The sequence below is a fragment of the Panthera uncia genome, chromosome E1, assembly GCF_023721935.1.
Source record: "Panthera uncia isolate 11264 chromosome E1, Puncia_PCG_1.0, whole genome shotgun sequence".
NCBI lineage: Eukaryota > Metazoa > Chordata > Mammalia > Carnivora > Felidae > Panthera > Panthera uncia.
In genome coordinates, this window is record NC_064814.1 from 54,459,953 (window position 1) to 54,484,135 (window position 24,183).

The 24,183-nt window shown below is 53.3% G+C and overlaps 1 protein-coding gene across 5 annotated transcripts in view; it reads left to right on the forward strand.

Annotated features, from left to right (window-relative positions):
* The window catches only part of GAS7 (growth arrest specific 7), a 218,107-nt gene that overhangs the window by 157,587 nt on the left and 36,337 nt on the right, over nucleotides 1–24,183 (forward strand). For all 5 annotated transcript variants that reach the window (XM_049638101.1, XM_049638103.1, XM_049638099.1 and 2 more), the window contains exons 4-5: nucleotides 12,852–12,937; nucleotides 21,487–21,540. In XM_049638101.1, the coding sequence (XP_049494058.1) occupies nucleotides 12,852–12,937; nucleotides 21,487–21,540 (140 nt within the window). The remainder of the gene's footprint in view (nucleotides 1–12,851; nucleotides 12,938–21,486; nucleotides 21,541–24,183) is intronic.

A 24,183-nucleotide genomic window follows, 5' to 3' on the forward strand; every position in this document is an offset into this window, starting at 1 on the left:
GTGGTTTTCCAGCCTTAAGCATCAACCCGGAGGCCAAAGTCCAGAAGGTGTGGTTGTGGTGGCAGCCTGGAATTTCAAGTTGGCGGCTTTGAAGAAACATGGCAGACGGTGTAGCTGGACGGAGGGGAAGGGTGGGGAGGGGGCTGGGGGAGGAACAGCAGCTTATGTGCAGGGTAGTGAGGGCCTGCACTGTCTCCACGGTGGCCCCAAATCAGAGGTCTGAGTAGCTTCCCTAACGCATCACAGGTGACCCACGGAAGAGCTGAAATAATGAATGAATGAGTGGCTGTGTGAATGAATGAATGCGTGTGTGCAGACAGGCATAGTAAAGTAGAAAGCAGACCCTTAAACCTTGGAACAGAGGAAGGGTCTTGGGTGCAGAGAGTGGGCTGAACACAGCCTGCCTTTCATAGTGGAGAGTCTTTGGACTTGATCGCTGGTGCACTAAGAAGTCAGAACACGGTCAAAGTATGTTATTTAGGGAAATGAAGATGGACTATACACAGGAAGCTCTGGACAGTCAGCCGAGGCGTGGGATGTTCCGGGCTTTTGAAATGTGTTTACGTACATCTTTTACCTACATTAAAAAAAAAAAAAAAAAAGGATTCAAACAGAAAGGAACCCTTTCTCTTTAGCTTTATGTATTTATTTTGAGAGAGACAGAGACAGCGGGAGGAGGGGAGGGGCAGAGAGAATCCCAAGCAGGCTCTGCACTGTCAGCACAGAGCCCGACGCGGGGCTCGAACCCACGAACCGTGAGACCGTGACCTGAGCCAAACTCGAGAGTCGGACACTTGACCGACTGGGCCGCCCGGGAGCCCCGGAAAGGAACCCTCTGGGGAAGGAGGGCGATGGGGCATTTACTCCTGCTTTTCTAGGGCTGGGCTGAGGGCTCCCTGATGAGAGCCTGTCTCCAGAACCGGGGTCTCATTCAGCCTTGCGACCTGTTGTAGACGACAGGCTTTTCGGGCACGCTGCCTTCTCCATTGTCGTTCTCGTGGTTTTGTTCTTGTTCTTTATAACAGTAGAAATGCCAGTGTGCAGAAAGTGAGGTGTGGCCCCTGATCCTGGCCAGCCAAGACGCTAGAAAGGAAACCCAGCTGTCTTTTCTGGCCAGAGCAGTTGATCTGCGGCCACTGCGGCCTGCAGTGCATGCTGATGGGGCGGGTTGGGGGACTTGCCTTTTGAGTCCATGGGCCCACCTCACCGGGGCCTGTTCTCCCTTGCACGGTCCCTAGTATCCTTCTGTCCCCTCTGTGCGGTTCGGGGCCCGTCTCCCAGGAGAGGGGGTGGCAGGAGCTGGCTCAGGGCCCTGCTCAGGTGACAGGTTCCTGCCTTCCCCTGATCGGCACAACCCCGAGTGCAGAGCTGGATGCTGGGACTCTGGAGCTGAGAAGGGAGGGGGAGATGGGAGGGAGAGGGTCAGACCCAATGATGAGAACTTCCAAAGCGTTTAGACAGAGCGCGTGGACACCGACTCGCCCTCTTCTGCCCCCACCCACTGGGGACCAGAGACACTTGTTCCCAAGGCCCCAGGATGCGAGGTCTGTTGACTTCTCTGCATTTGTGGGCGAATGCAGGTGGAAATTCTGCCTACCCTATTGCCCTTTGGCGACTCAGCAGGTGCATCGGCGTTCTGAAGGCTCGGGGTCTCGAGTGAAGACCCTGTTTGATTCCGTGCTTCTGTTCTTTTGTCTGTCTACAACACCTGCACGGACTTTTTAAGCTTCTCTGCCCCCAGCAGGGTGGTTCTGAACTCTGGGGGTGATTTTGCCTACCGGTGGGCATTTGGCAACATCTGGAGACAATTTTCGGGGTGGCCATTCAGTGCACAGAGGCTAGGGATCCTGCTAGACCTCTGCATTGCCCAGCACAGCCACCCCCCAAAGGGCTATAAGGCCCCACCTGTCAGTAGTACCAGAGTTGAGGGGCTCTGTCCTGGGGTGACTCAGAACACGGGTCGTGCACTGTTCGAAGGTCACGCGACATACCGTGGCCCGTCGACATGAGAAGCCGCGGCGAAATCTGCAGAACCGTGGCTCACGGGCTCTGAGACCCACCTTTTGCAAATACCGTGGGAGCCAGAAGGGGCGTCTGCTCGTTCAGTTAGAGGCCCCTTTGTTTCCTTCCCTGGTCGTCACGGCATCTTAGATTTAGAAATCACAGCTTGTCAGACTGGGGCCTCGGGCACGTCGCGTCTCCGTGCCAGGCCTGCTTCTGCCCATTTATACACGAGGGCCTGGAGGAGGAAGGTTGTAGCTCGGGTCCCGTCCAGCCCTCTGTGGATTATGATTCTTGATTCTCTCCCCGCCCCGGGGCGTGAATGCCGGTCAAGTCTGCATCGTCCCTCTGGGGAACGGGAAGGATCCTACCAGGGAGGCTCCAGGAGCATCTGTGAGGTTTTGGCGCTTTTTCTAGCTTTCGCAGGAAACCTCTGATCAAAAGAATACAAGAGCAGCCACATTGACATTTCTTTCTACGGGGAGCACTAGGGTTTTTTTTTTTTTCCCCAGGCATTCTCTCGTTTGGTTTTAGAACAGTCAGCTTTCAGGAGGTTGAATTTCATTGTGGGAGAGAAACGGACCCGGCGAGGACACGAGGTTGCTTCACAGCGTAACCGTCCCCACCCCCACACTCCTGGGGTTGTTGACTCCTCTCCTGGCCACCACTCAGGGTCCTCTTGTTGTGCTCGTGCTTTGGAGAACGCAGCCGTGATAGACTTTCAAACCTTTCCTTCGAAGAATATGGCGGATGCTGTTCTCGGTGCTGGGGACTGCGCCAGAGATAAGCCACACCTCTGTGGTCCCTGCTCCCAAGGACCCGCATTCCAGGGGGAATTTGGGCAAATAAGCCCAAAGGTGAATTGTGTCGGATTGTTCTTGCATGTTCTCTTGGAAGGGGTTAAAGTGAGGGCCGCTGGGCAGTGTGGGACTGGAGAGTCAGGGATGGCCCCAGTGAGGAGAAGATGGTATGTGTGTGGGGTCGCGGTGATGTGTTCTGGGTCCGGGAACGGCAGGTGCAAAGGTCCTGAGGCAGGAGTGACCTTGGCGTGTTTGAGCACACAGAGCAGGCCAGTATGGCTGGAGGGTGGGCAATGAAGGTGGGGGGAGTGGTAGGTGATGAGGGGAAGAGCAATCAGCAGGGGTGGAGCCTGCCTCCCCCCAGCAGCAAGCCAGAGGAAGGGGTCAGAACTTCATTCTGAGTGCGGTGGTTGGAGGTGAGGGTGACAGTGAAATGCAGTAGAGTTGTCTTCATGAGACGTTGCCTCTTTTTCTTTAAGTTGATTGATTTTTTGAGAGAGTGAGCACAAGGGGGGGGGGGGGGCAGAGAGCAAGGGAGAGAGAGAATTCCCCAGGCATGGTCACCGCAGAGCCCCACGCAGGGCTCAAACTCCAGAACCGTGAAATCATGACCCGAGCTGGAATCGAGAGTCAGACGCTCTACTGACTACCCAAGACACCACCTCCTTGAAGCAGCCAGGCAGTACTCGGCTTAATCAGAATTGCTCTCGGTTGGCAGGGACGGGCAGGTTCGTCAGATGCCGTTAGCACAGCCAGCCGGGTTACCCACCGGGGGGGAGCAAGGCCCAGTGCACCCCCCAAAATGGGATTCCACTCTTTGAATGTGGGGTGTCACGTCGGGTCGGCACTGAGCTGGGGACTTTTCCTACACCGCCTCCTTTACGACCACCAGACTTGGGAGGTGTGTTCGTTCCGTAGGTTTCCTGGAGACCTTTCGTGCCAGGCTTTCTGGGCGAGGTCCGCGTTGGTAATAAAGTTTAAACCCAAACAGAAACACCAAAGGCTCTATTCAGTAACTGCTGCAAATATTAAAAATGATCCTTGGGCTGGTTTCATACCCTGTGTGGAGGCAGTGATTTATGGAGAGAGAGATTGTCACAGTGAGACGGAAGGAAAATACCGGGTGAAAAATGAGGTTCTGGGAGTTTCACGGATGGGTCCCTGGGCAGAATGAATGATGCCATAGAGCAGTGTCATCCACGAGAAGTTTCTGTGATAACAGAAACGTGTGTATCTACATTGTCCACTGTAGTAGGACTAGGCACTGTGGCTAACGGATACACTGTGTCCAATGTAGCTGAGGAACTGAATGGTTAACGTATTTTTACTTTATTTAATATATGTATTTTTTGTTTTGGAATAATTAAAAAAATTTCTTAATGTTTAATCTTGGTAGAGAGAGACAGAGCGTGAGCAGGGGAGGGTTAGAGAGAGAGGGACACACAGAATCCAAAGCAGGCTCCAGGCTCTGAGCCATCAGTACAGAGCCCAACGCGGGGCTCGAACCCACGAACCGTGAGATCATGACCTGAGCCACAGTCAGATGCTTAACTGACTGAGCCCCCCAGGCGCCCCTAATTGGCAATAATTTTAGGTTTACAGAAATATTACAAAACCAGTACAGAGAGTTCTTACAAACCCTGTGCTGACTTCCCCTTGCTGTTAACATCACATAACTGGGTGCATTTGTCAAAAGTAAGAGATTAATGTCATACGTTACTATTAACTAAATTTTATTCAGCTGTCACCAGTTTTTCCACCAATGTCATTTTTCTGTTCTGGGATCCAGTCCTGGATACCACGTGGCATTTATGTTTTAGTGTAAAAAAAATTATTGTTTTTATTTATTTTGGGGGGGGAGGGAAGGGGCAGGGGGGGAACAGAGGAAGTGGACTCCAAGCTGTCAGCACAGAGCCCCACATGGGGCTCGAACTCACGAACCGTGAGATCATGACCTGAGGTGAAGTCGGACGCACGACCGACTGAGCCACCCAGGCGCCCCTTGTTTGGGTTTTTCTTAAGGTTGGAGGTAATCGGTCTTTTACGGACTTGCGCTGGCGGTGAGGGGGTGGGAGTTGTCGGGAAACCCAGGTTCAGATTCTGGCTCTGTCCAGCCTGGGGGATTGCGCCCATTAAGGGATCATCCTTGGGTGAAGAGCCTCCCTCCGTCAGCCCCCGGGGGAGCCAGATCAAAGGGCAGTGAGCTGGCTCCCTTGCCGATCAGGGAGGGCCTGCCTTTGAGCTGGTGGAGCCAGGCAGGAGCACTGTGCCCACAGACAGCTGTGCTTCCCCTGAGCAGGGGCCCCTGGGAAGGGGGCTCCCCCTCACCCACACCCTCTCCAGATCAGGAATCCCTAGCAGCTGTCCTCCCCAGCGTCGCTGCAAAGCAGGACCCTCCATTCACTGCAGAATTAGCAAGTTACAAGGCCTAGAGAGGCCTCTGTGGCGGCCCTCAGCTAGACCTCACCATCGACTTCAGGGAAGGTGGTTAACACTTCCGGTTGGCAGGAGGGCTCGCGTGTGGTTCCTAACTCTGTGATTTTGTCAGCTCAGGCAAACCAGTTGAACCTTTGGCGCCCTGGAGAATAGCCACAGGCTTTCAGCCATTTACAACCCTGGGGACGGATGTGTTGTGAGTTCTGTTTTGGGGGAATACAGTTTTCATTCTAGACAGTCGGTGAAGACAGTGAGGCCCAGGTGGGCAGACGGATGTTTCCAGACCAGAAGGCCATCATGTGAAACTGCTCCCCCCGGACAGAGCCGTGTAGACGCAGCCTCCCTCCACCTTACAGGGTGTGGTGAGGGTGGGAGGCAGGGGTGTGCCGTGGTGCCTTCAGAGGTGCTGAGCACAAAACTGGGCCCCGTGTCTGCCTGGGTTGGCCTGCCCTCAAAACCTGCCTTCCTACAGCCACAGCTCTTCCCAAAGTGGGTTCCATGGTATTCTTGCTTTTTTGCCCAGAATGGGTTCTTCGGCGCCCATGTAAGTGTAGGAATACCACACACCGTTGCCTTGTGTGAGGTTCACAGAACATGTCAGCGTCCAGGAGCACACATTGTGGCTTCGCGGATGGGGGAGGTTTCTCCAAATGGAAGGTTTGTGCAAGCCCTGTGTTGAGAAAGCCCGTCAGCGCCATTTTGTTCCAACGGCGTTTACTCACTTCGTGTCTCTTGAGTCACGTTTTGGTAATTCTCTCAATATTTCCAACTCTTTCACTACAATGATATATGTTACAGTGATTTGCTTTGTGATCGGCGATCTTTGATGTTATTGTTGTGATTGCGTTTGGGGCATCACAAGCCATGTGCGTATAGGACAGTGAACTTCACTGATAAATGTTGTGTGTGTTCTGACTGTTCCAACTGGCCATTCCCCTGTCTCTCCTGCTCCTCAGGCCTCCCTCTTCCCCAAGACACAGCAATATTGAAATTAGGCCAGTTGAACACCCTACAACAGCCTGTTACGTGTTCAAGGGGAAGGAAGAGTGGAACGTCTCTCGTTGTAAATCAAAAGCTAGACATGATTGAACTCTATAAGGAAAACATGTTGAAAGCTGAAATAGGCCAACACTTGGGCTAAAGTTGTGAACGCCAAGGAGAAGTTCTGGAAGGAAATGGAAAGTGCTTCTCCAGTGGACACAGGAAGGATGAAACAGCTTTATTGCCGATGGGGAGAAAGTTTGGGTGGTCCGGATGGAAGGTCACACCAGCCCCAACATTCCCTGAGGCCAAAGCCCAATCCAGAGCAAGGCTCTAACTCTCTTCAATGCCATGAAGGCTGAGAGAGGTGAGGAAGCTGCAGAAGAAAAGCCTGAAGCTAGCAGGGGTTGGTTCAGGAGGTTTGAGGGAAGAAGCCGTCTCCACAACGTCAAAGTGCAAGGTCAGGCAACACGTGCTGATGCAGGAGCTACAGCAGGTTTTCCAGAAGGTCGAGCCAAGAGAGTTCATGAAGGTGGCTCCCCTAAGCAATAGACTTCAAGGTAGACCACACAGTGTTCTGTTCGACGAAGACGCCATCTAGAACTTTCAGAACTGGTGAAGAGAAGTCAACGCCTGGCTTCAAAGCTTCAAAGGACCGGCTGACTCTCTCCTTAGGGGCTAATGCAGCTGGTGACTTCAAGGTGAAGCCAGTGCTCGTTGGCCATTCCAGAAATCCCAGGGCCCTTCAGAATGGTGCTCCTCTACTCCGTCCGGGCTCTACCAGCGGAACAACAGAGACTGCCTGACTACGCGTCTGTTTACATCCTGGTTTACTGAATATTTTAAGCCCACTGTTGAGACCCACTGCTGAGAAGAAGGGATTCTTTTCAAAATATGACTGTTCGTTGGTGATACACCTGCTCACCCAAGAGCTGTGATGGAAATGGACGGTGAGATACATGTTGTTTTCAGGCCCGCTAATGCAACATCTACTTTGCAGCCATTCGGTCAGTGAGCCATTTTGACTTTCAAGTCTTATTATTTAAGAGATACATTTTGGAAGGTTCTAGCTGCATTAGATAGTGATTCCTCTGATGCATCTGGGCAAAGTAAACTGAAAACCTTCTGGAAAGCGTCCAGCATTCTAGGTGCCGTTAAGAACATTCGCAATTCACGGGAAGAGGTCGAAATACCAACACGAACAGGAGTTTGGAGGAAGTTGATTCCAACCCTCATGGAGGACTTTGAGGGGTTCAAGACTTGAGTGGAGGAAGTTACTACAGATGTGGCAGTAACAGCAAGAGAGCTAGAACCAGAAGTGGAGCCCGAAGATGTGACCGAATGGCTACAATCTCATGATAAAACTTCATTGGCTAAGGAGTTGGTTCTTATGGATGAGCAAAGAAAGTGATTTCTTTTTTTTTTTTTTTTAATTTTTTTTTTCAACGTTTTTTAATTTATTTTTGGGACAGAGAGAGACAGAGCATGAACGGGGGAGGGGCAGAGAGAGAGGGAGACACAGAATCGGAAACAGGCTCCAGGCTCCGAGCCATCAGCCCAGAGCCTGACGCGGGGCTCGAACTCACGGACCGCGAGATCGCGACCTGAGCCGAAGTCGGACGCTTAACCGACTGCGCCACCCAGGCGCCCCAAAGAAAGTGATTTCTTAGATGGAATCCAGTCCTGGCGAAGATGCTGTGAAGATTGTTGACATGACAACAAAGGATTGAGAATATTCCATGAACTTTAGTTGATAAAGCAGCAGCAGGGTTGGAGAGGACAGACTCTGATTCTGAAAGAAGTTCTTCTGAGGGTCAGATGCTCTCAAACAGCATCATCTGTTATGAGAGATTGTTCGTGAAAAGAGTCCACTGATGCAGGAAACTTTGCTGTTGTCTTATTTCAAGAAATCGCCACCGTCCCTCCAGCCACCACCCTGCAGAGTCCGCAGCCATCAACGCTGACCCTCGACCAGCACAGAGATGAGGGTTCGCTGAAAGCTCAGATTGATGCCTGATGTTTCTTGGCAATAAAGTGATTTTTTAATTTTTTAAATGTTATTTATTTTTGAGAGAGAGACAGAGTGTGAGTGGGGGAGGGGCAGAGAGAGAGGGAGACACAGAATCCGAAGCGGGCTTCAGGCTCTGAGCTGTCAGCACAAAGCCCGATGTGGGGCTCGAACTCACAAACCACGAGACCATAACCTGGGGCCGAAGTCTGACACTTAACCGACTGAGCCACCCAGGTGCCCCAATAAAGTATTTTTAAATGAAGTATGTGCATTTTTTTTGACACACTGCCCTTACGCTACTCTTAATAGAGTAGGATGTAAACATAACTTTCACGTACATCTGAGAAACCAAAGCATGCGTTTGACCCACTTTATGGTGACGTTTGCTTATCGTGGTGATCCGGAACCCAACCCGCAATATCTCTGAAGTGTGCCTGTCTTTAAACAGTCCTCAGGTAATAAAGCAGTGAATAATGGGGGCCACTTGTCCCAAACTCTTTGGGCCATAAGACACTTCCCTTTCCCTTCACCGCCTCACATTTAGAACAAATGCCGCGGAGTTGCATGCCTGGGGAAACCCTGCGTTCTGCCATGTTGACTGTGTGAGGGGGGGTGGGCGTGCGGGTGTCCTGAACAAGACCCTGGGGCTCCTGGGTTCCTTAAGCTTGAGGAAAGAACTCAAGGGAGTTAGAAAGAAAGGAAGGGAGATTAGAAGGGGGGCTGTCCAGGGCTGAGTTTCTCATTTGGAAGGGTTAAGTCTACTCGTTGGGGTGCTCTAAGGGAACAGTGAGGCATGGAGGAGGGAACTTTCTCTGCTGGGGGTTGGAGCCGGAGGGAAGCAGGGCCACTGACCCCGTGGATTCTGGGCGACGGACGTTGCGGACTCTTTTCTGTTGCTTGGCGTCTCTCGGGAACTCTTGTTGTGTTCCTCCTTTCCGTCTTTATCCACTTCCTCTCCGACACCCCTGAAGGCCTCCTTCTTTCCCTTTCTACCCAAACACCCGTCCCCTCTTCTGATGCATCCCTCAAGCCCCCCTCTCTTTGTTTTTAACCGCCCACAACGAGGGATGAAACATGTATGTGTGTGTGTTTATATCTGTGCTGGAAATTATGAAAAGTTACTACATAAGAGCTTCTGTTCCCTTTTTATTCTCTTAAAAACAGCTGAAATGGGCATTTTCCTTTTTTCTTGTATCCCCAGAACGAATTGTGTCCCTTATGGTTGTGAGTGATCATTGACCAATTGTATTTTATCCCACCCGCCCCCTGCTACCCGGAGGCTGGAGGCCTCAAAAGCACCCACTTCTGGCCTCTAACTCTTGGTCAGCTGAGAGCCCAGAGGACTGGGAATAATCAGGAATGCTCGTGGGTAAGCCGTAACCGTTCAGATCTCCACCAAGCACTTTTTCTGAGTGTGCCTGGGACTGGGGGCCTGAAACACAGCCACACCAGGTCAGGGCAGAGCTGCCGGATGGAGAGAAATGGTTGGATGCAAAATTATTTTTTCTTTCCCGGTAATTGTTTTGACATGGGGAGTAATTAGCCAGCAGCTGACAGCTCAGAACCGAAGTGAGAACAAGAGAGTGGATTAGGGACAGAATGCCCCTGCGTTAGGCAGTTCCTGGCTGGCGTTAATGTGGCAGACGGGGTGCCTGGGGGATGCTGGAAGCAGAAGGCAGACAGGCGTATACTGAGGGTGCACGTTTAGGTGCTGTGAGGGGGTCAGTGGGGGTCAGAAGGGCGGCCCCTGGCCTCCAGGAGGCCCCCTGTAGGGACCCAACATCGTCAGAGGTGGTGACTGCTTCCAGGCTAAGACCTGCTCAGGTAAGAGTATACATATTTCGTGTGTGTAGTCAAACTGAACTGTGGCTCAGTTCTTCTGTTGTTTTAGGGTCAGGGTAATGCTGGCTTTGTGCAATAAACTGGGAAATTTGCCCCATGTTCCTAAAGCCAGGTGCGGTTTTTTCTAGGATTTTCTTTGTCGAGCGTTTGAATGCATTTGCCCGTAAAACCATCTGGGTCCAGTGCCTTTTGGAGGGAGGTCATTTTTCAAAAGTTTTACTCATTTTGGTGTTTTTAGGGTCCTTTGAAGCCATTTTTAATCATTTGGGTCTTACGGAAGGTCGTGTATTTATTAGCACATAATTACAAATCATATGCTCTTGTATTTATAAAAAAATCTCTTAGGAGATCTGCTTATATGTTCTTTCTAATTCCACCTTCTCAGCATTCGTGCTCTCTCTCTGTCTCAAATTAGATGGGCTGACCTGCTTTTTTATTGCTGTGGTTCCTCCCCCAGGCGCACACAAAGAGAACTTGCCTGAGTTGTGAATGTCATCCTGCTTCCTAACCAATTCATTTCTGTTGCTGTATTTACACCCCCTCCTCATGTTTTCCTTTGGTTAATTTTACTGGCTTTTAAAATCTTTTCTAAATTATTATTTTTTTATTTTTTTAATGTTTATTTTATTTTTGAGAAAAAGCATGAGCAGGAAAAAGGCAGAGAAAGAGAGAGAGAGACTCTGAGGCAGGCTCCAGTCTCCGAGCTGTCGGCACAGAGCCCGACGCGGGGCTCGAACCCACAAACCATGAGATCATGACCTGAGCTGAAGTCAGATGCTTAACTGACTAAGCCCCCCAGGCGCCCCTGGAAGGCATTTACTTAAATTTCCAAGTGTTTGGGAGTTGGAGGGATGGGGAATTTGATATTTGTTCTTTTGCTATTATCTTCTTTTACTGCTTTCTGGTCAAAGAATGTGGTCAACGTTCTTTATGCCTTTTGCAATTTACTGACACTTTATTTGTGGCTTAAATATGCCCAAATCATTTTTTTTTTTAAGTTTCTGTGGCTTGTTGGCAAAAGACGGTGCCTTTCTTTGTAGCGCATGATGTTTAATATCTAGTTGATTAAATTGCTGGGATAGCCTCACTTTTGCCCCCTGCTCAGCTGCATCCGGAAAGCGGTCCAGTTTTCCCCTGTTGTCTTTAGATGCCGCACCACGTGAGTTTTATCCATTTCAGTCCTGTGCTGTTTGATAAGTAATAGTTCTCAAATGTTATGCCTTCATCGTGGGTTATACTTATCAGGGTAGGGCCCTTCTTGGCATGGCTTATGCCAACTCGAGTGGATTCTCCTCGACGCCCCCCCAGCACCCTCCGATGCTCTTGGAAGCCCACCCCCTTAAGCTGGGAACTCACGGATAGCATCAGCATGTAACTACCTGCTGAAGGGCATGTGTGCAGACCAGGACTGTGGCTGGCCCAGCAGGTTAATTTGTTTCTTGCTTCCCCAAGCCACCTCCCTGGGGGCCACCTCCGTGCCCAGTTTTCGGGAGCCTTCCTGTGTCTGTGCCCAGCATTCTTCCAGGGGATCAGACCACCCTGCAGATCAGAGAGAAGCCTAGCTGTCCACGGGGGTCTGCCCAGTGGTCTGTGTTTCTGGTCGCAGGGGCTTATGGATTTGTTTGTTTGTTTCTTACTGCAAATGGTAGAGAATGGGAGGCATCCCCCAGCGTGAAAAGGTCCTGCTTGGGGGCAGCCTCCATCACCCCATTCATTGCTTGCTTCCAGCAAATCAGTAGGTGTCAATGGCTTTCAGCCAGTCTCTCTCTTGCTTCTGGCCACATTCCAGGGCTCTCTCCATAAGAAGCACGTGTTGGACCCCACGTTGTAGGTCTTTGGTTCGACCCGCATGGTGGATATGTTGTTCCAAGCCCAGGGCATAAGGGAGGCACGCTTCTCTGGTCTCCAGAGGTCACACAGGCTTGGGGTTCAGGGTGACTGGATTCGGGAACAGGAAAGCAGTGACCTGCTGTCTCTCCATCTATACCCCTCTCTCCTTTTCATAAGTTCCTCCATAACTCACAGCTCCTTTTGGCAAATACTGTCTCATTTGATTTTCTTTTTTAAAAACTATTTTGAAAATGTTTATTCATTTTTGAGAGAGAGAGAGACAGAGCACGAGCGGGGGAGGGGCAGAGAAAGAGGGAGACACAGAATCGGAAGCAGGCTCCAGGCTCCGAGCTGTCAGCCCGGAGCCCCACGTGGGGCTCGAACCCACGAACCGCGAGATCATGACCTGAGCCGAAGTCGGCCACCTAACCGACTGAGCCACCCAGGCGGCCCGTGTCTTGTGTGATTTTCATGCCAACAGGGTAGGTTTGGAGATTGGGGAGAATTGTCCCCATTTTCCAGATCCAGAAACTGAGGCTCACCGAGCTCAGTAAGCTCCACGTAACCACGAACCGCAGGCAGGTAGTGGACGGGCCACCTGACTCTGTGGAAAGAGGCTGGACCCTTGACGGGCACCAGTGGCCGCAACTGATGTGGCACTTTCGGTGACGGCTGTTAGACTCTCGTGACCCCACCTCCCATTTCAGCACGTCCCCCTCTGGTTCAGGAAGAAACGTGGTTCCCCCAGGAGTTCCGCCATTGGGTGTTGGGGATTAGAGAGATGCGTGCCAGCCTTTTCTGGCTCCGTGAATACCGATAAGATCCCGAGAGATGGTCCCAGCCGTGCGAGACGTCTCAGAGCCAGGCAGGAGAAGGGGCTGTGGTTACAGGCAGCCGGTGTTGCCCGCCTGTGGCCAGTGCAGCTTCTGAGCCGTGTTTCTCTCCCGCAGTGAATGGATACCACGCGGCAGGGACCCCAGCGCACCCTCCCGAGACTGCCCACATGAGTGTCCGAAAATCCACCGGTGATTCCCAGGTAAGGGGTCCTGTGACGGGAGGTAGTGGGGGGGGGGGTCAGTCATGCAGGGCCAGGGGGCTGTCGTCAAGACGGTGCGTCCTGGGGGTCCGGGGGACGGCAGTGCAGGTCTGGTTGGTGTAGAAAACGGTTGGTGTATCTGAGTCGTTCCCACGTGCCATGATTGGAGGAAAGCGGGTGATTGTGCCTTGCTGGTTTTCTCTAGGACTTGCAGGCGGCTGGGGGGGCGGGGGGTGATTTTGGTGGATCGTAGGGCACAGGGTTCCATCCTGCCGTCTGGATTCCTGTTACGTAGAGTCTAGCTTTCCATCGCTTTGCGAGTATGGATGGGGCCGGGCAATTTCCCTTCTTCTGTGCACCCTCTCCCCACCCCCATGTGAAATTTGTTCTCATACTTAATAATCTAGCACAGAGACCACAGTAGGGTGGGAGGACATGGGGGAAAGGCTTAAGATTCCCATCCTGGCTTCTCCATCACCACATCTGTTGGCACTTGTGCAGATACACATCTGTACCTTTCCCGTGTCACAGGTGAGGCCACGGAGTCTTAGACCGCTCAGGTGACTCAGGCAGGTTCACACGGTTACCAAGTGATCAGACCGGACTCTGACGCCGAGCCCCGGGGTGCTCCTAGTTTGCGTTAAGCTGTGTCCGAGGAACGAAGGATCAGCATGTTCTAGTCTGTCCATAGGTTCTATCCAGAAGATGTTCTGAGTGAAGGCCCCAGGGTCCACCAGTCCTTTCCAGGCGCTCCTCTGCCAGGCCCCAGGGGTGAAGATAGCAATGGTGATACTTATGTTGGCTGCTATGCGGGGTGACCGTGGCTGCTTATCCCCAACAGCAGGTGCCATGTGCCCTTCAGAGCAAGGCCTTGTGATCTGTTGCTGAGCTCAGCCAAGCTGTGACACTTGGCAGTCACACAGACAAGAGTGTTCGTTTTTGGAAACTTTGTTCTGTCGGGCCCAGGTTAATTCCGCTAACGCTCTGGGAAAGAAATTGGACGTCCCTGTGGGCCAAGGCTTCTCCCCTTTTGATGGACTTCCTCATCACCCAGGCTTCTTGTTAAAAATGTAGGTTCTGGGGCGCCTGGGTGGCTCAGTCGACTTCGGCTCAGGTCATGATCTCGCGGTTCGTGGGTTCGAGCCCCGCTTCGGGCTCTGTGCTGATGTCTCGGAGCCTGCTTCGGATTCTGTGTCTCCCTCTCTCTCTCTGCCTCTCCCCGGCTCGCTCTCTCTCTCTCTCTCTCTCTCTCTCAAAAATGAATAAACATTTTTAAAAATATAGATTCTGATTCAGAAGGTCTAGGAGGGACCCTGAGGTTCTGTGTTTCCAACCAGTCCCCGGATGATGCTGATGATGTAGGTCAGGGGACCGCGCCTTCAGCCACGAGGACCCAGGCACAGACGATAGGACACAGCATGCGAATGTAACCGCTTTGCTCCCCTGCTCATGGCACACGTCCCTCCCAGCCCTGGCACTGTGTGTTTTCTGCTGAGCCCCCAAACTGCCCCTGACAATCTATGTGGGACGAACCTGACTTTTACCGCCCGCCTGCATGGTGATTTCTGAAGACGTCAGCCTAGGTCCTTCTCTGCTGTAACAGAACGGAAAAAGCTGGTGTTGGCTTGGGTACGTCAAGAAGAATATTGGCAACATCCCCCCCCCCCGCCCCGTCATTCTTGCTTTTTTCTCTGATAGAACATAGTACCCCCCACCCCCAAATACAGTGACGTTACTACTAAACTTTTTTGTTTTTTAACGTATATGGATATGACCATCTCAGAAGCTGACTTTTGACCCAGGAATTTCCCCCTCCAGTCTCTGTGCTCGGAACACATCCAGGGATTCTGATTTATGTGCGAAGCATCATTTACGGCACTACCCGTGTTGGGCCCAACCTAACTATCTAACAACACGGGACGGGTAAAATGGATTTTGGCACTGAATATCCAACCAGCCTGCTATATATCATGCAGACACGAGAAAGCCGTTTTCTGAAGAATATATAATGATTCAGGGAAATGCAGAGAGAACATGATAGTTTGGGGAGGGGGGGAAGCACGCGCACCTCTCAAAAATAAATACTAAAAAAAAATTTTTTTTTAAAGGGGCCCCTGGGTGTCTGTCGGTTAAGCGTCCAACTTCAGCTCCGGTCATGATCTCGCACTCACAAGTCCGAGCTCCGTGCCGACAGCTCGGAGCCTGGAGCCTGCTTGGGATTCTCTCTCTCCCTCTCTCTCTGCCCCTCCCCCGCTTGCACACACATGCTGTCTCTCGAAATAAATAAATAAAGTTAAAAAAAAAGAAAAGAAAAAGAATTGTGCAGTTAGAAAATACACATGGTGTTGAGGTTGAGAAACCTTGGCCTAAGGTACTTTTTGTTTCCTCTGCACTTTGCAGTATTTTTCACATTGCCTGGAATGAGTACGTTTTACTTTAATGGAAGGCAGACACAGTGAGCAGTGGTAGAGACAAGGTTCTGGTCCCTGGGGACGCAGAGCAGGCCAGCTCTGGAGACCCAGGCCTGGACAGGCCGTGACTGCTGAGGGGCAGGTGGAAATTGAGTGTATATTCTTTTTGGATGGTAACGTTGAGCGTTGATGTGTCATCAGAGTAACAAAAATAGGGGCGCCTGGGTGGCTCAGTCGGTTAAGCGTCTGACTCCATTTTGGCTCGGGTCATGATCTCATGGTTTGTGAGATCGAGTCCCGTGGAGGGCTCTGCACTGACCGCACAGAGCGCTTGGGATTCTCTCTGTCCCGCTCTCTCTGCCCCTCCGCCCTCCCACCCTCAAAAATGTTAAAAAGAAAAATGTCTTTAAGTAACAAAAATAAATAACACAGTGCGTGTGGAGAGAGCAAATACGCAGTGGTTCACCGCTTCCCACGACTGGAATGTAGCATGTTGGGTTTTTTTTTTTAGGCAGTGGAAGGATTCTGGAAGGCGCTGGTTTCCCACAAAGGTGCTTGGGGCCAATCACAGAAAGAGGATGAGTTTTATTGTTTACAGAGCCAGCAAGCTATCCCCAAAGTAAACAGGGCGCTCTTTGACATGCAAAGTATTACGCTATCCCTGTGAATTATAATGAACAGCAATTAGGACTTTGTAATACCTGGAGAGTGAATGAATGAGCAAAGAAACACATGGCCGGTGGAGATACAGGGTAGGGGGCTGGGCCAAGCAGCTTGCCCAGGGTTTGCTCAAAGCCCTCTATGGGTTTTTTTTCTTTCTTTCTTTTTTTTTTTTTTTTTTCTGTTCTCTGCTCCTCCTTAAGCAGGCTAATCAGGGAGATTAAAATGTTGGGGGTGGGGAGTACATACCTGATCTTCCCGGGCCACCAGGAATGTGTCCCCCACCGTGCCCCCGTCGTGGACAGGACTGATGCAGGCTGGGTGCCTGTCTGGTCCTCCCCAAGTCCTGGGAGACCAGATGGCTGGGCACAGGTGGTGGTGGCCTGGCGCCACCTAGTGGAAGTTTTCCAGCCTGCAGCCTTGGGGTGGGCTGCCGGGGTATTGGATAAATGGGGTCCACCTGATTGCGAGGCTGGGGTGTCAGAGGCTGATAGTCTTACTGGCCTTTGTTGGAAGCACATCCTGGTCTGTCCCCTGCCTGCCCGCCTGTGATGGGCTCCCTCTCAGATCCCTGTGCAGGTGGGGTGGGGGTCACACAAGGGATCTGCCCCTGGAGCCCAGGCCCTTTGGTGGCCAAAGTTGTTCTGGCTTCCCATGAGCATCCCCCAGGAAGACCCAGGAGAGGAGACAGGGGCTGGGACCAAAGGCTTGGAAACTGAAGGGTCCCACCGGAGAAGGGAGTTTGAGGTAGACTCCTCTACCCGGTGGGGCTTCCCTTGAGCCCAGCAACACATGTTGCATTGAGTGTCTCCTCCTTGGCCAGGCATTGACTCGCAGGCACATAGCCCAGCCCCTGCCTTGCTGGAGAAGGCACGAGATAAACAAGTGTTTCGTGTCAGCAGTGGTACGGGCTGGAGGGAAGTGTGTGTCCCTGGGACCCGGCCGGTGGCGGTCAGTGATGGCAGAAACGTCAGTGATGGGCTTTGTAGGAAAAGGTGCGTAAGCTAGGACTAGACAGATGAGTGAGGGTTTAGCCTGGCACAGGGTGGTGGTGAGAACAGCCTTCCAGGCGGAGGGAACAGCACATGTGGATAGCCGGAAGGGGAAGGAGGGCAGTGGTTTCAGAGAATCCACAGCGGCCGAGTGGGGCTGTGGTTTACAGGCTCAGCAGGTGTCAGGAGGGCGGAAGGTGGGGCCGGCCGAGTCTGCACAGGCCTACTGTGAGGGGCTTGGGTTTTATTCTGATGGTACAGGGAAGCCATCGAGAGGCTTCATTCTGGATCCCGCCTGCCAAGGAGGTAGGGCTGGCAGACGGGGTCAGAAGACATGCAAAGCCTGGGTTTGCATGGCAGTTGTGAACGTACAATGCAGTCCACCCAGCTCTACCTTTGTGGGTGACCACCCTTGTGGGTCCTCACGGCATGGTAACAGCAGAGCGGCCCGGGCCAGAGAGGAGGAAACCAGGCTGGGGAGGGACTCTTAAAAAAGGAGAGAAACTTTCCAGAATCCTAAGCAAAGGACATTTAAAAACAAACTTTTACTGGAGTGCCTGGGTGGCTCAGTCGGTTAAGCATCCGTCCCTTGATTTCGGCTCAGGTCATGATCTCGCGGTTCGCGGGCACTGAGCGTGCTTGGGATTCTCTGTCTGTCTGTCTCTCTCTGCCCCTCCCCTGATCTCTCTCTCAAAATAAATAAACTTTAAAAAAAAATAGATAAATAAACTTTTATTATGGACACTGGCAACATCCCGAGTCTAAAGTCCATTCCACTTTTACAGGTGGATACATTGGTTGCTGTATCTTTTTACTCCCTTCCTCTCTCTCCAGAGATGTAATTCATCCAGTCATTTACAACGTACAGTGTTGCACGACCATCAGTAACACTCCATTTTAGAGCACTTTGATCACCCTGGAAAGAATCCCCAAAAGTCTTGGGCACCCACGAATCTGCTTTCTGCCTGTCTCCGTAGGTGAGCCTCTTTCTTCTGGACATTTCATAGAAGTGAAACGGCACCATGCAGGGCCTCCGTGTGTCTGGCTTCTTTCACTTACAACAATGTTTCAAGGTCTGCGAATGTTGCAAATGGAGTGACACTGTGTTCCTTTCCCCGGGGCCACGTAGTATCCCATCCTGTGGACTTACCATTTTATCTCATCTATGGCTTTAGCTCCTTTTAATCTAGACTGTATTTTCCCCACACATTTGTTCTTTCTGTCTTGCCCCACGGTGGCTGTTTGTGGGAAGAGCCCAGGTCAGTTGCAGAGTGACCCTGATGCATTATCTACTTCTTTTCTTCTGCTTAGATTCAGGGTTAGCAGTTTTGGCAAAGATTTCTACCTCCTGGGGCTTCTCAGGTTAGCACCCCTCCAGCGATGCTGAGTTTGAGCTCCCGGTTAATGCGATGGCCCCTTTGCAAGGGCGCATTTTCCCTTTCTGATTAGCCAGTCATCTGGGGGTGGGGGGACGGTAAGGGTGATACTGTTCCTCAGTGCTTCAGCATCCTTGGTGACTGTGGCCTGGATCCGTTTTGACTTTGGGGTTTGCAAGTGGTAATTTTCTGATTCCTTAACCATTTTTAGGGGCATTCTTCCATAAAGAAATACCGCATACACCCCCCGCCCCCTTTGCTGCCTTTTAAGTTACTCGTTTTCGGTCGTTACTCACAATCATGCCCAAATTGTCCCAAATTTGGCTTGTTGGACCCTCTCTCTCTGCTGGCGCCTGGGTCCTTTGGTGAGACCACATTGTTCTTTGCCCTGTTTCTTACCTCCCAGAACAATTGAATGTGCCAGATCTGTCTGGCATCTGGAATGAGCCATTTCTCCAAGGGACTCATTTCCTTTTAGTATGGAATAGTATTTAAAAGCCAGCTTCTGGCTAGTAGGTGTTCTGTCTGTGATGGAGGTGTAATTCCTTCTGGGCCCTTTTGTGAAGTGCTACAGGTATGTGTGTGTGGATGTGTGTGATATGTGGATGTGTGTACACGTATGTATATATAGTGCGTGTATATGATGCATGTGTATGTAGGTGATGTTGGGACAGTAGGCACAGACCACTGGCAGCAAGGACAGAGCCTGAGCTGCCTGGAAGGGCTGGGCGTCACCCTGCTCAGCCCTGGCTGATTCTGAGCATCCAGGAGGGCAGAGAGGGCGGGGAAGGGGGGGCAGAGGACCCCTCCCCCCCATCGTCAATGCCATTACTTGCACTCCTGTCCTGGCCCCAGTTACAGGGAGGAGGGCCACCTCTGTGTCCGGCTCCATTCCACAGAGCCTTGGACACGGTGGTCCCCAGGTCAGTGACTGTGGATGATGATCTTTCTTGACCCCTGTGGAGCCACCTGGAAAACAAGAGATTGTCCCTGGTCTCAAAAGTGGGGAGCCGGCAGAATATCGAGAAAAGCGAGATTCCGCCGCAGGCTCCAGTTTCACTTGCCTTGTGACCCTAGACAAATGAGTTCGTTTCCGCAAGCCTCAGTATCCCCATCTGTGCAATGGAGGCGGTGCCTCTGAATTCGCGGAGTCTGGGAGGATTACGCAAGTTTGAGTATGTCTGATGCCTAGGCTGGTGTCTTCCTCCTTCTGAGAGTTTCCCTCCTCGTCCCCGTTGTCAGCATCGATACGGAGACTGGTTGCTAGTGCATTAGCTGACATCCTGGTGGGCGAGAGCTCGGAGCGTGGTGGCAATGTGTGTCGAGGGTGGGGAGAATCCATGCTGGAGTGTCCCCTTCCCCTTTCCCCTCCCCGGCATGGATCTGTTTGGCCAGTGCCTCTGCGTGGATGAATCTGCGAGAGACCCCCGCACCTGCCACAGGATAGTGGCACTCGAGCTCCAGCCACGTGGCCTCGGTCTTCCTCCCAATTTGGGCACATGCCCTGGGCGACCACTGATAGCTCGAGATGATTCAGGGGAGGTCGTGCGTCATTGCTCTGGTGGAAGCTGTGGTTGGTCACACGCTTGAGCCGGTGCGGCTGCCATAGTAAGGGAGCCTGGGTGAATGACATCACGTAGATCAGTGTGTCCCCAAGGGAGGCCCCCGGACTCTGCTTCAGAGGAGCTGGCCCACCTGATTGCTGCTGGCTCAGCTCCGGGGGGGTGCGGCCAGGACCCAATTTGGGGCCAATGCCTGTTAATTCTGATGCCCTCCAAAGCTTGTGGACCGTCGATAGCAACCGGTGAAATCGAGGCTCAGAGAAGGCCCGTGGCTTGGCAGGGTGTCCAGACTACTGAGTTTATTTCCTCGCCTGGGACATGACCGATCTATAGAGTTCTTTTAGCTGGACGGTCAGAGGGCATCCGCTTCCATTAACGGACTTCCCTTACCAGCCCAGGTCGATCTGGACGGGAGTAAAGGAATGAGGGAACCACAAACAGGGACTCAGTCAAGCTCCCTGTTTTGTGTGGTGAGCAGCTGAGATCCTGAGGCAGCACTGACCCCTACCCCTGCCCCTCCCCACCCCACCGATGCTCATCCTTGCCGGTGGTCCGGGCTTTGCTGGCCCGGGATGGGGGGCTGCTGGTTCCCTGAGGCTGGATGGAGGGACCTCTCTCTCTGAGCCTTTTCTAGGAAATGTCAACAACCACGTCCTTAAGTTTCACTAGAGAAAGAAGGCCGTGGGTCCCACGTCATGCGTGTACCCCATGCACCGTGTGGCTCAGGACAGTCTGGGACCCTGTTGACTCGTTAATGTAACTGCTGATTGTGGGGCAGTGACGACCCAGGATCGACCTGCCCCCTTTAGGCTCCTGTGACCCATGTAGTGTTTTCAGCTTAGGAATCCTTAATTTTCTGCACCAGGACCATCCTAGGACCAGGGCAAGATGTTGAGGACCTGGGGACGGAGGCATTTGGGACCCTAGTTTGCTTGTAGGTAACAGGAAAACATAAAAAGGCAATCCAGAGCCTGAATGAATAAGAGCCTCAACTCGCCTCTGCCGAGAAATCCCTCCTGCCTCCCTCCCACGTCACGGAGGTGGCCAAGCCTGCCCCCCCTCACCCCGCCAGCCATGCACGTTCTGCGGCTTGAGGATTGGACATGTCGGACCCTGGGGATTCGGAATAAGAAGTCATGGAGGTGGTGGCCTGCTTTAACTCTCTGTTCTCGGGTGGCTTCTGCGGGTTCAGGCAGCAGGCGGACCGGTCTGCCAGCAGAGGGCAGCTGAGGGGTTAACTGCCCGAATCAGGAACTGGGAGAAGAGGAGGGAGACCTGGTTTGGAGCTGTGCGGGAGGCTTCCTCCTGTTTGCCTTCAAAGCAGGGGGGCCCCCCGGAGCAGTGTGGGGTCCGGGCCACCCCTGCCTGCCCTCTTCCAGAACATGGTGACTTAAGGGTTAATGGCAGCTTGAGCATCCACCCCCCCCACCCAACTTCCCCAGCAAGGGGCCTCCACTCATCCCCCCTGCCTTCGGGGAGCCCGAACAGAAAGCGCAAATGTCCAGGATGGAGAACAGCTTTGATGATGTTTCTTGCCTCTCTCCCCAGAACCTGGGATCCTCGTCACCAGGCAAAAAACAGAGCAAGGAGAACACCATCACAGTAAGTGACTCCCCGCTGGGTGCTGCTCCCAGGTTGGGCAGGTTGGGCGAGCTCTGGGGCTTGCTGCCATGCTGGGTGGTTGCCATGGCAATGTGGACCGCTGAGCTGAGCGGAAGCCCAGCCTGGAAACTGGGGAGTTCCAGAGCTTGGATGTAGCCGAAACGCCCCCTGCCCTCCACCCCGCCCCCCACCCCCCGCCCTCCACCCCGACCCTTCTGTTGATTTCCCTCCGGATGACCGAGGATGACCGACCGAGTGCAAGCATGGTGGGATCGATGCAGAAGCCATGGCGGGTGGGGGGGGGGGTGGTGGTTGGAAGGGGGGTGGGCCATACTCCGCCTAAGCGACATGACATGTAAATTACACCCACTGGGGCTTGCTTTCACGCAGGGTGACTTCTAGAAGGTACCAAAGTTAAAAAACAAGAGAAAGCACCCTAAGAATAGAGTTCCTGACGGGAGCAGGCGGCTCCTGCCTGGGGTGGCCAGACCGCCTCCTGGGGCTCTTGCAGAAGCCCGCCAAGCTCCCACGCGCAGGCTGAGGAGGGCACCCCTCTACACACACACACACACACACACACACACACACACACACCAGCCGCATGTTGGGGGCAGATGCATCGTCCGGCTGCTCAGACAGCCAAGGGCTTGGAGACGTGAGAAGTGTGGTCCTGGGTTTGCTGTTTGGACACAGGGGCCCTGGAGCCGGGAACGGGGACCTGCTCTCCCGGGCTCCGTCTGGCACAGGCAGCTCTGAGCCGTTCTGACCACCCCCACGGAGATGACCCCGACAGTGGGTATGCCTCCCCTGGCTGGTGGAGGCTGCAAATCCTGCTTTGGAGGAAAGACAGGTTTGCATGCACAACGACACCAGGAGCAGCCGTTCCTGCCACTTTGGTGTGCACTTATTATGTACCAGTAGTGTTCCGAGCGGCTCATTTCCCTCTCCGCTCACCGTGTGAGGGGGAGGGGACAGAACCAGTGTTGTGAACAAGGGGTCTGAAGCCAGAGGGTCCGTTACAGCACCTGCGAGCTGCACGGCAGCCCGGGATAAGTGTCTCTGCCCCTTTGGGTCTCAGTGTCCACGTCTGTACAATGGGGAGATGGTGGGTGTCTGTGCCTTGGGGATCGTGTGCGGACTAAATGAGTCTGTACACAGAAAGCACTTAGAACAGAGCTTGTAGTCAGTGCTCTGTGTCCAGTCGCCTTCTCGACCCGGTTTACAGATGAGGAAACTGAGGCACACAGCCACATACCTCTCCTGGCTGGGAAGCATCGGGATTCGAGACCTGTGCTGTCACCTCCTGAGAGCGGGGCCTGAGTCCAGGGCAGACCTCCTGAGGGCATCTTCCTGCCACTTTAGGGTGCCATCAACTGCCCCAGAGCAAGGCAGAAGCCCCTAAAGTTCCCTGAAACGGGGAAAGAGGAAGAAGAAGGCGGGGAGCGTATGTGGGAATTGTAGAAGAAAAGTCCGAAGCAGAAATGGAAAGCGGAAAGCAGTTGCCGGGAAGGGGGAGACAGTCTCAGGCCCCAGGGTGGGGCCCCGTCACCCACCTGCTGTGCCTTGCCTTTGAGCCTTTGAGCCGGAGCTTGGGGCATCCTCTGAGCGCCCTGGGCCTCGCCCCAGGGTCTCCTCTCCAGCACACCTTGTTCACCGGCCCTCCCATCCCCGTGTCTTCCCTCCTCCTTCCACTGACCTACATCGGTGCCTCTCTGAGCTAGCCTGCAAAGTGCAGTCGGCCGCCACAGCCTCCGGGGAGCTTACTTAAAACGCGGGGTTCCTCGAAGGATTCCTAGACCTACGACCTGGTTGGTCTGGGACCCCAGCCGGAGTCTGCCAGTTTTTGCTGGAGAACCTGAGGATGGGAGGGATTGGCCAGAGGGTGCAGAGCAGCTCCCCGGTCTTGGGGCTGGGTCTGCCGGCTGCATGCCCCCAGGTGTCCAGATGGGTGAAGGCCTGTGTGCCTCACCTCTACCCTGTCCCTACAGCACTCGCTCCCTCCCTGCCCCGTCCCCAGCCCTTCCTCTGGGCTCTGATCCTCCAGAGCTCACGGTTTTCCAGGGAGGAGACCCCACAGGGCCACTGGGACGGGGTGGGGGCAAGGGGTATGGCCCAGCTCCCGGGGTGCAGGAAACCCCTCCTGGTGAGTGGGGACGACAGGGTGAGCAGTCTCCCACCCTGTCACCCTGTCGGGGTGCAGATCCCACAGAGCAGACGCTTAGAGCGATTCACCTGGATGCTTGCTGGGCAGCAAAGGGTCGTGCGTCCGGGTCCTGGTCCGGGTCTGCGTCTTCGTGGGGGCTGCGGAGCCAGGATTGAGCTCCATTCTGAGATTCCAGCCTCCCCCTCCCGCTGGTGGCCCGGAGCACACTTTGGGCAGGGCCAGCTGTGGACCGGATTGCTTGATGAGGAATGACAAGCACTAAGGGCAGCTCGCAGCCCTCGGCACAAACACGATGTGTCAGAATCTAGACGATTCCAGAGAAGATGACAATTACACAGCCACACTCCCGTCCTGGAAGGAAGGTTCTGGGGACTCCTGTGGTCCTCAGCCTCCGCTTCCTGATGTGACCCGGCGGGCGCCCTGGAACCCTGGGTGGGAGCCCGAGGGCGGGAGGTGAACCCTCCGGGTCGCTTCTTCTC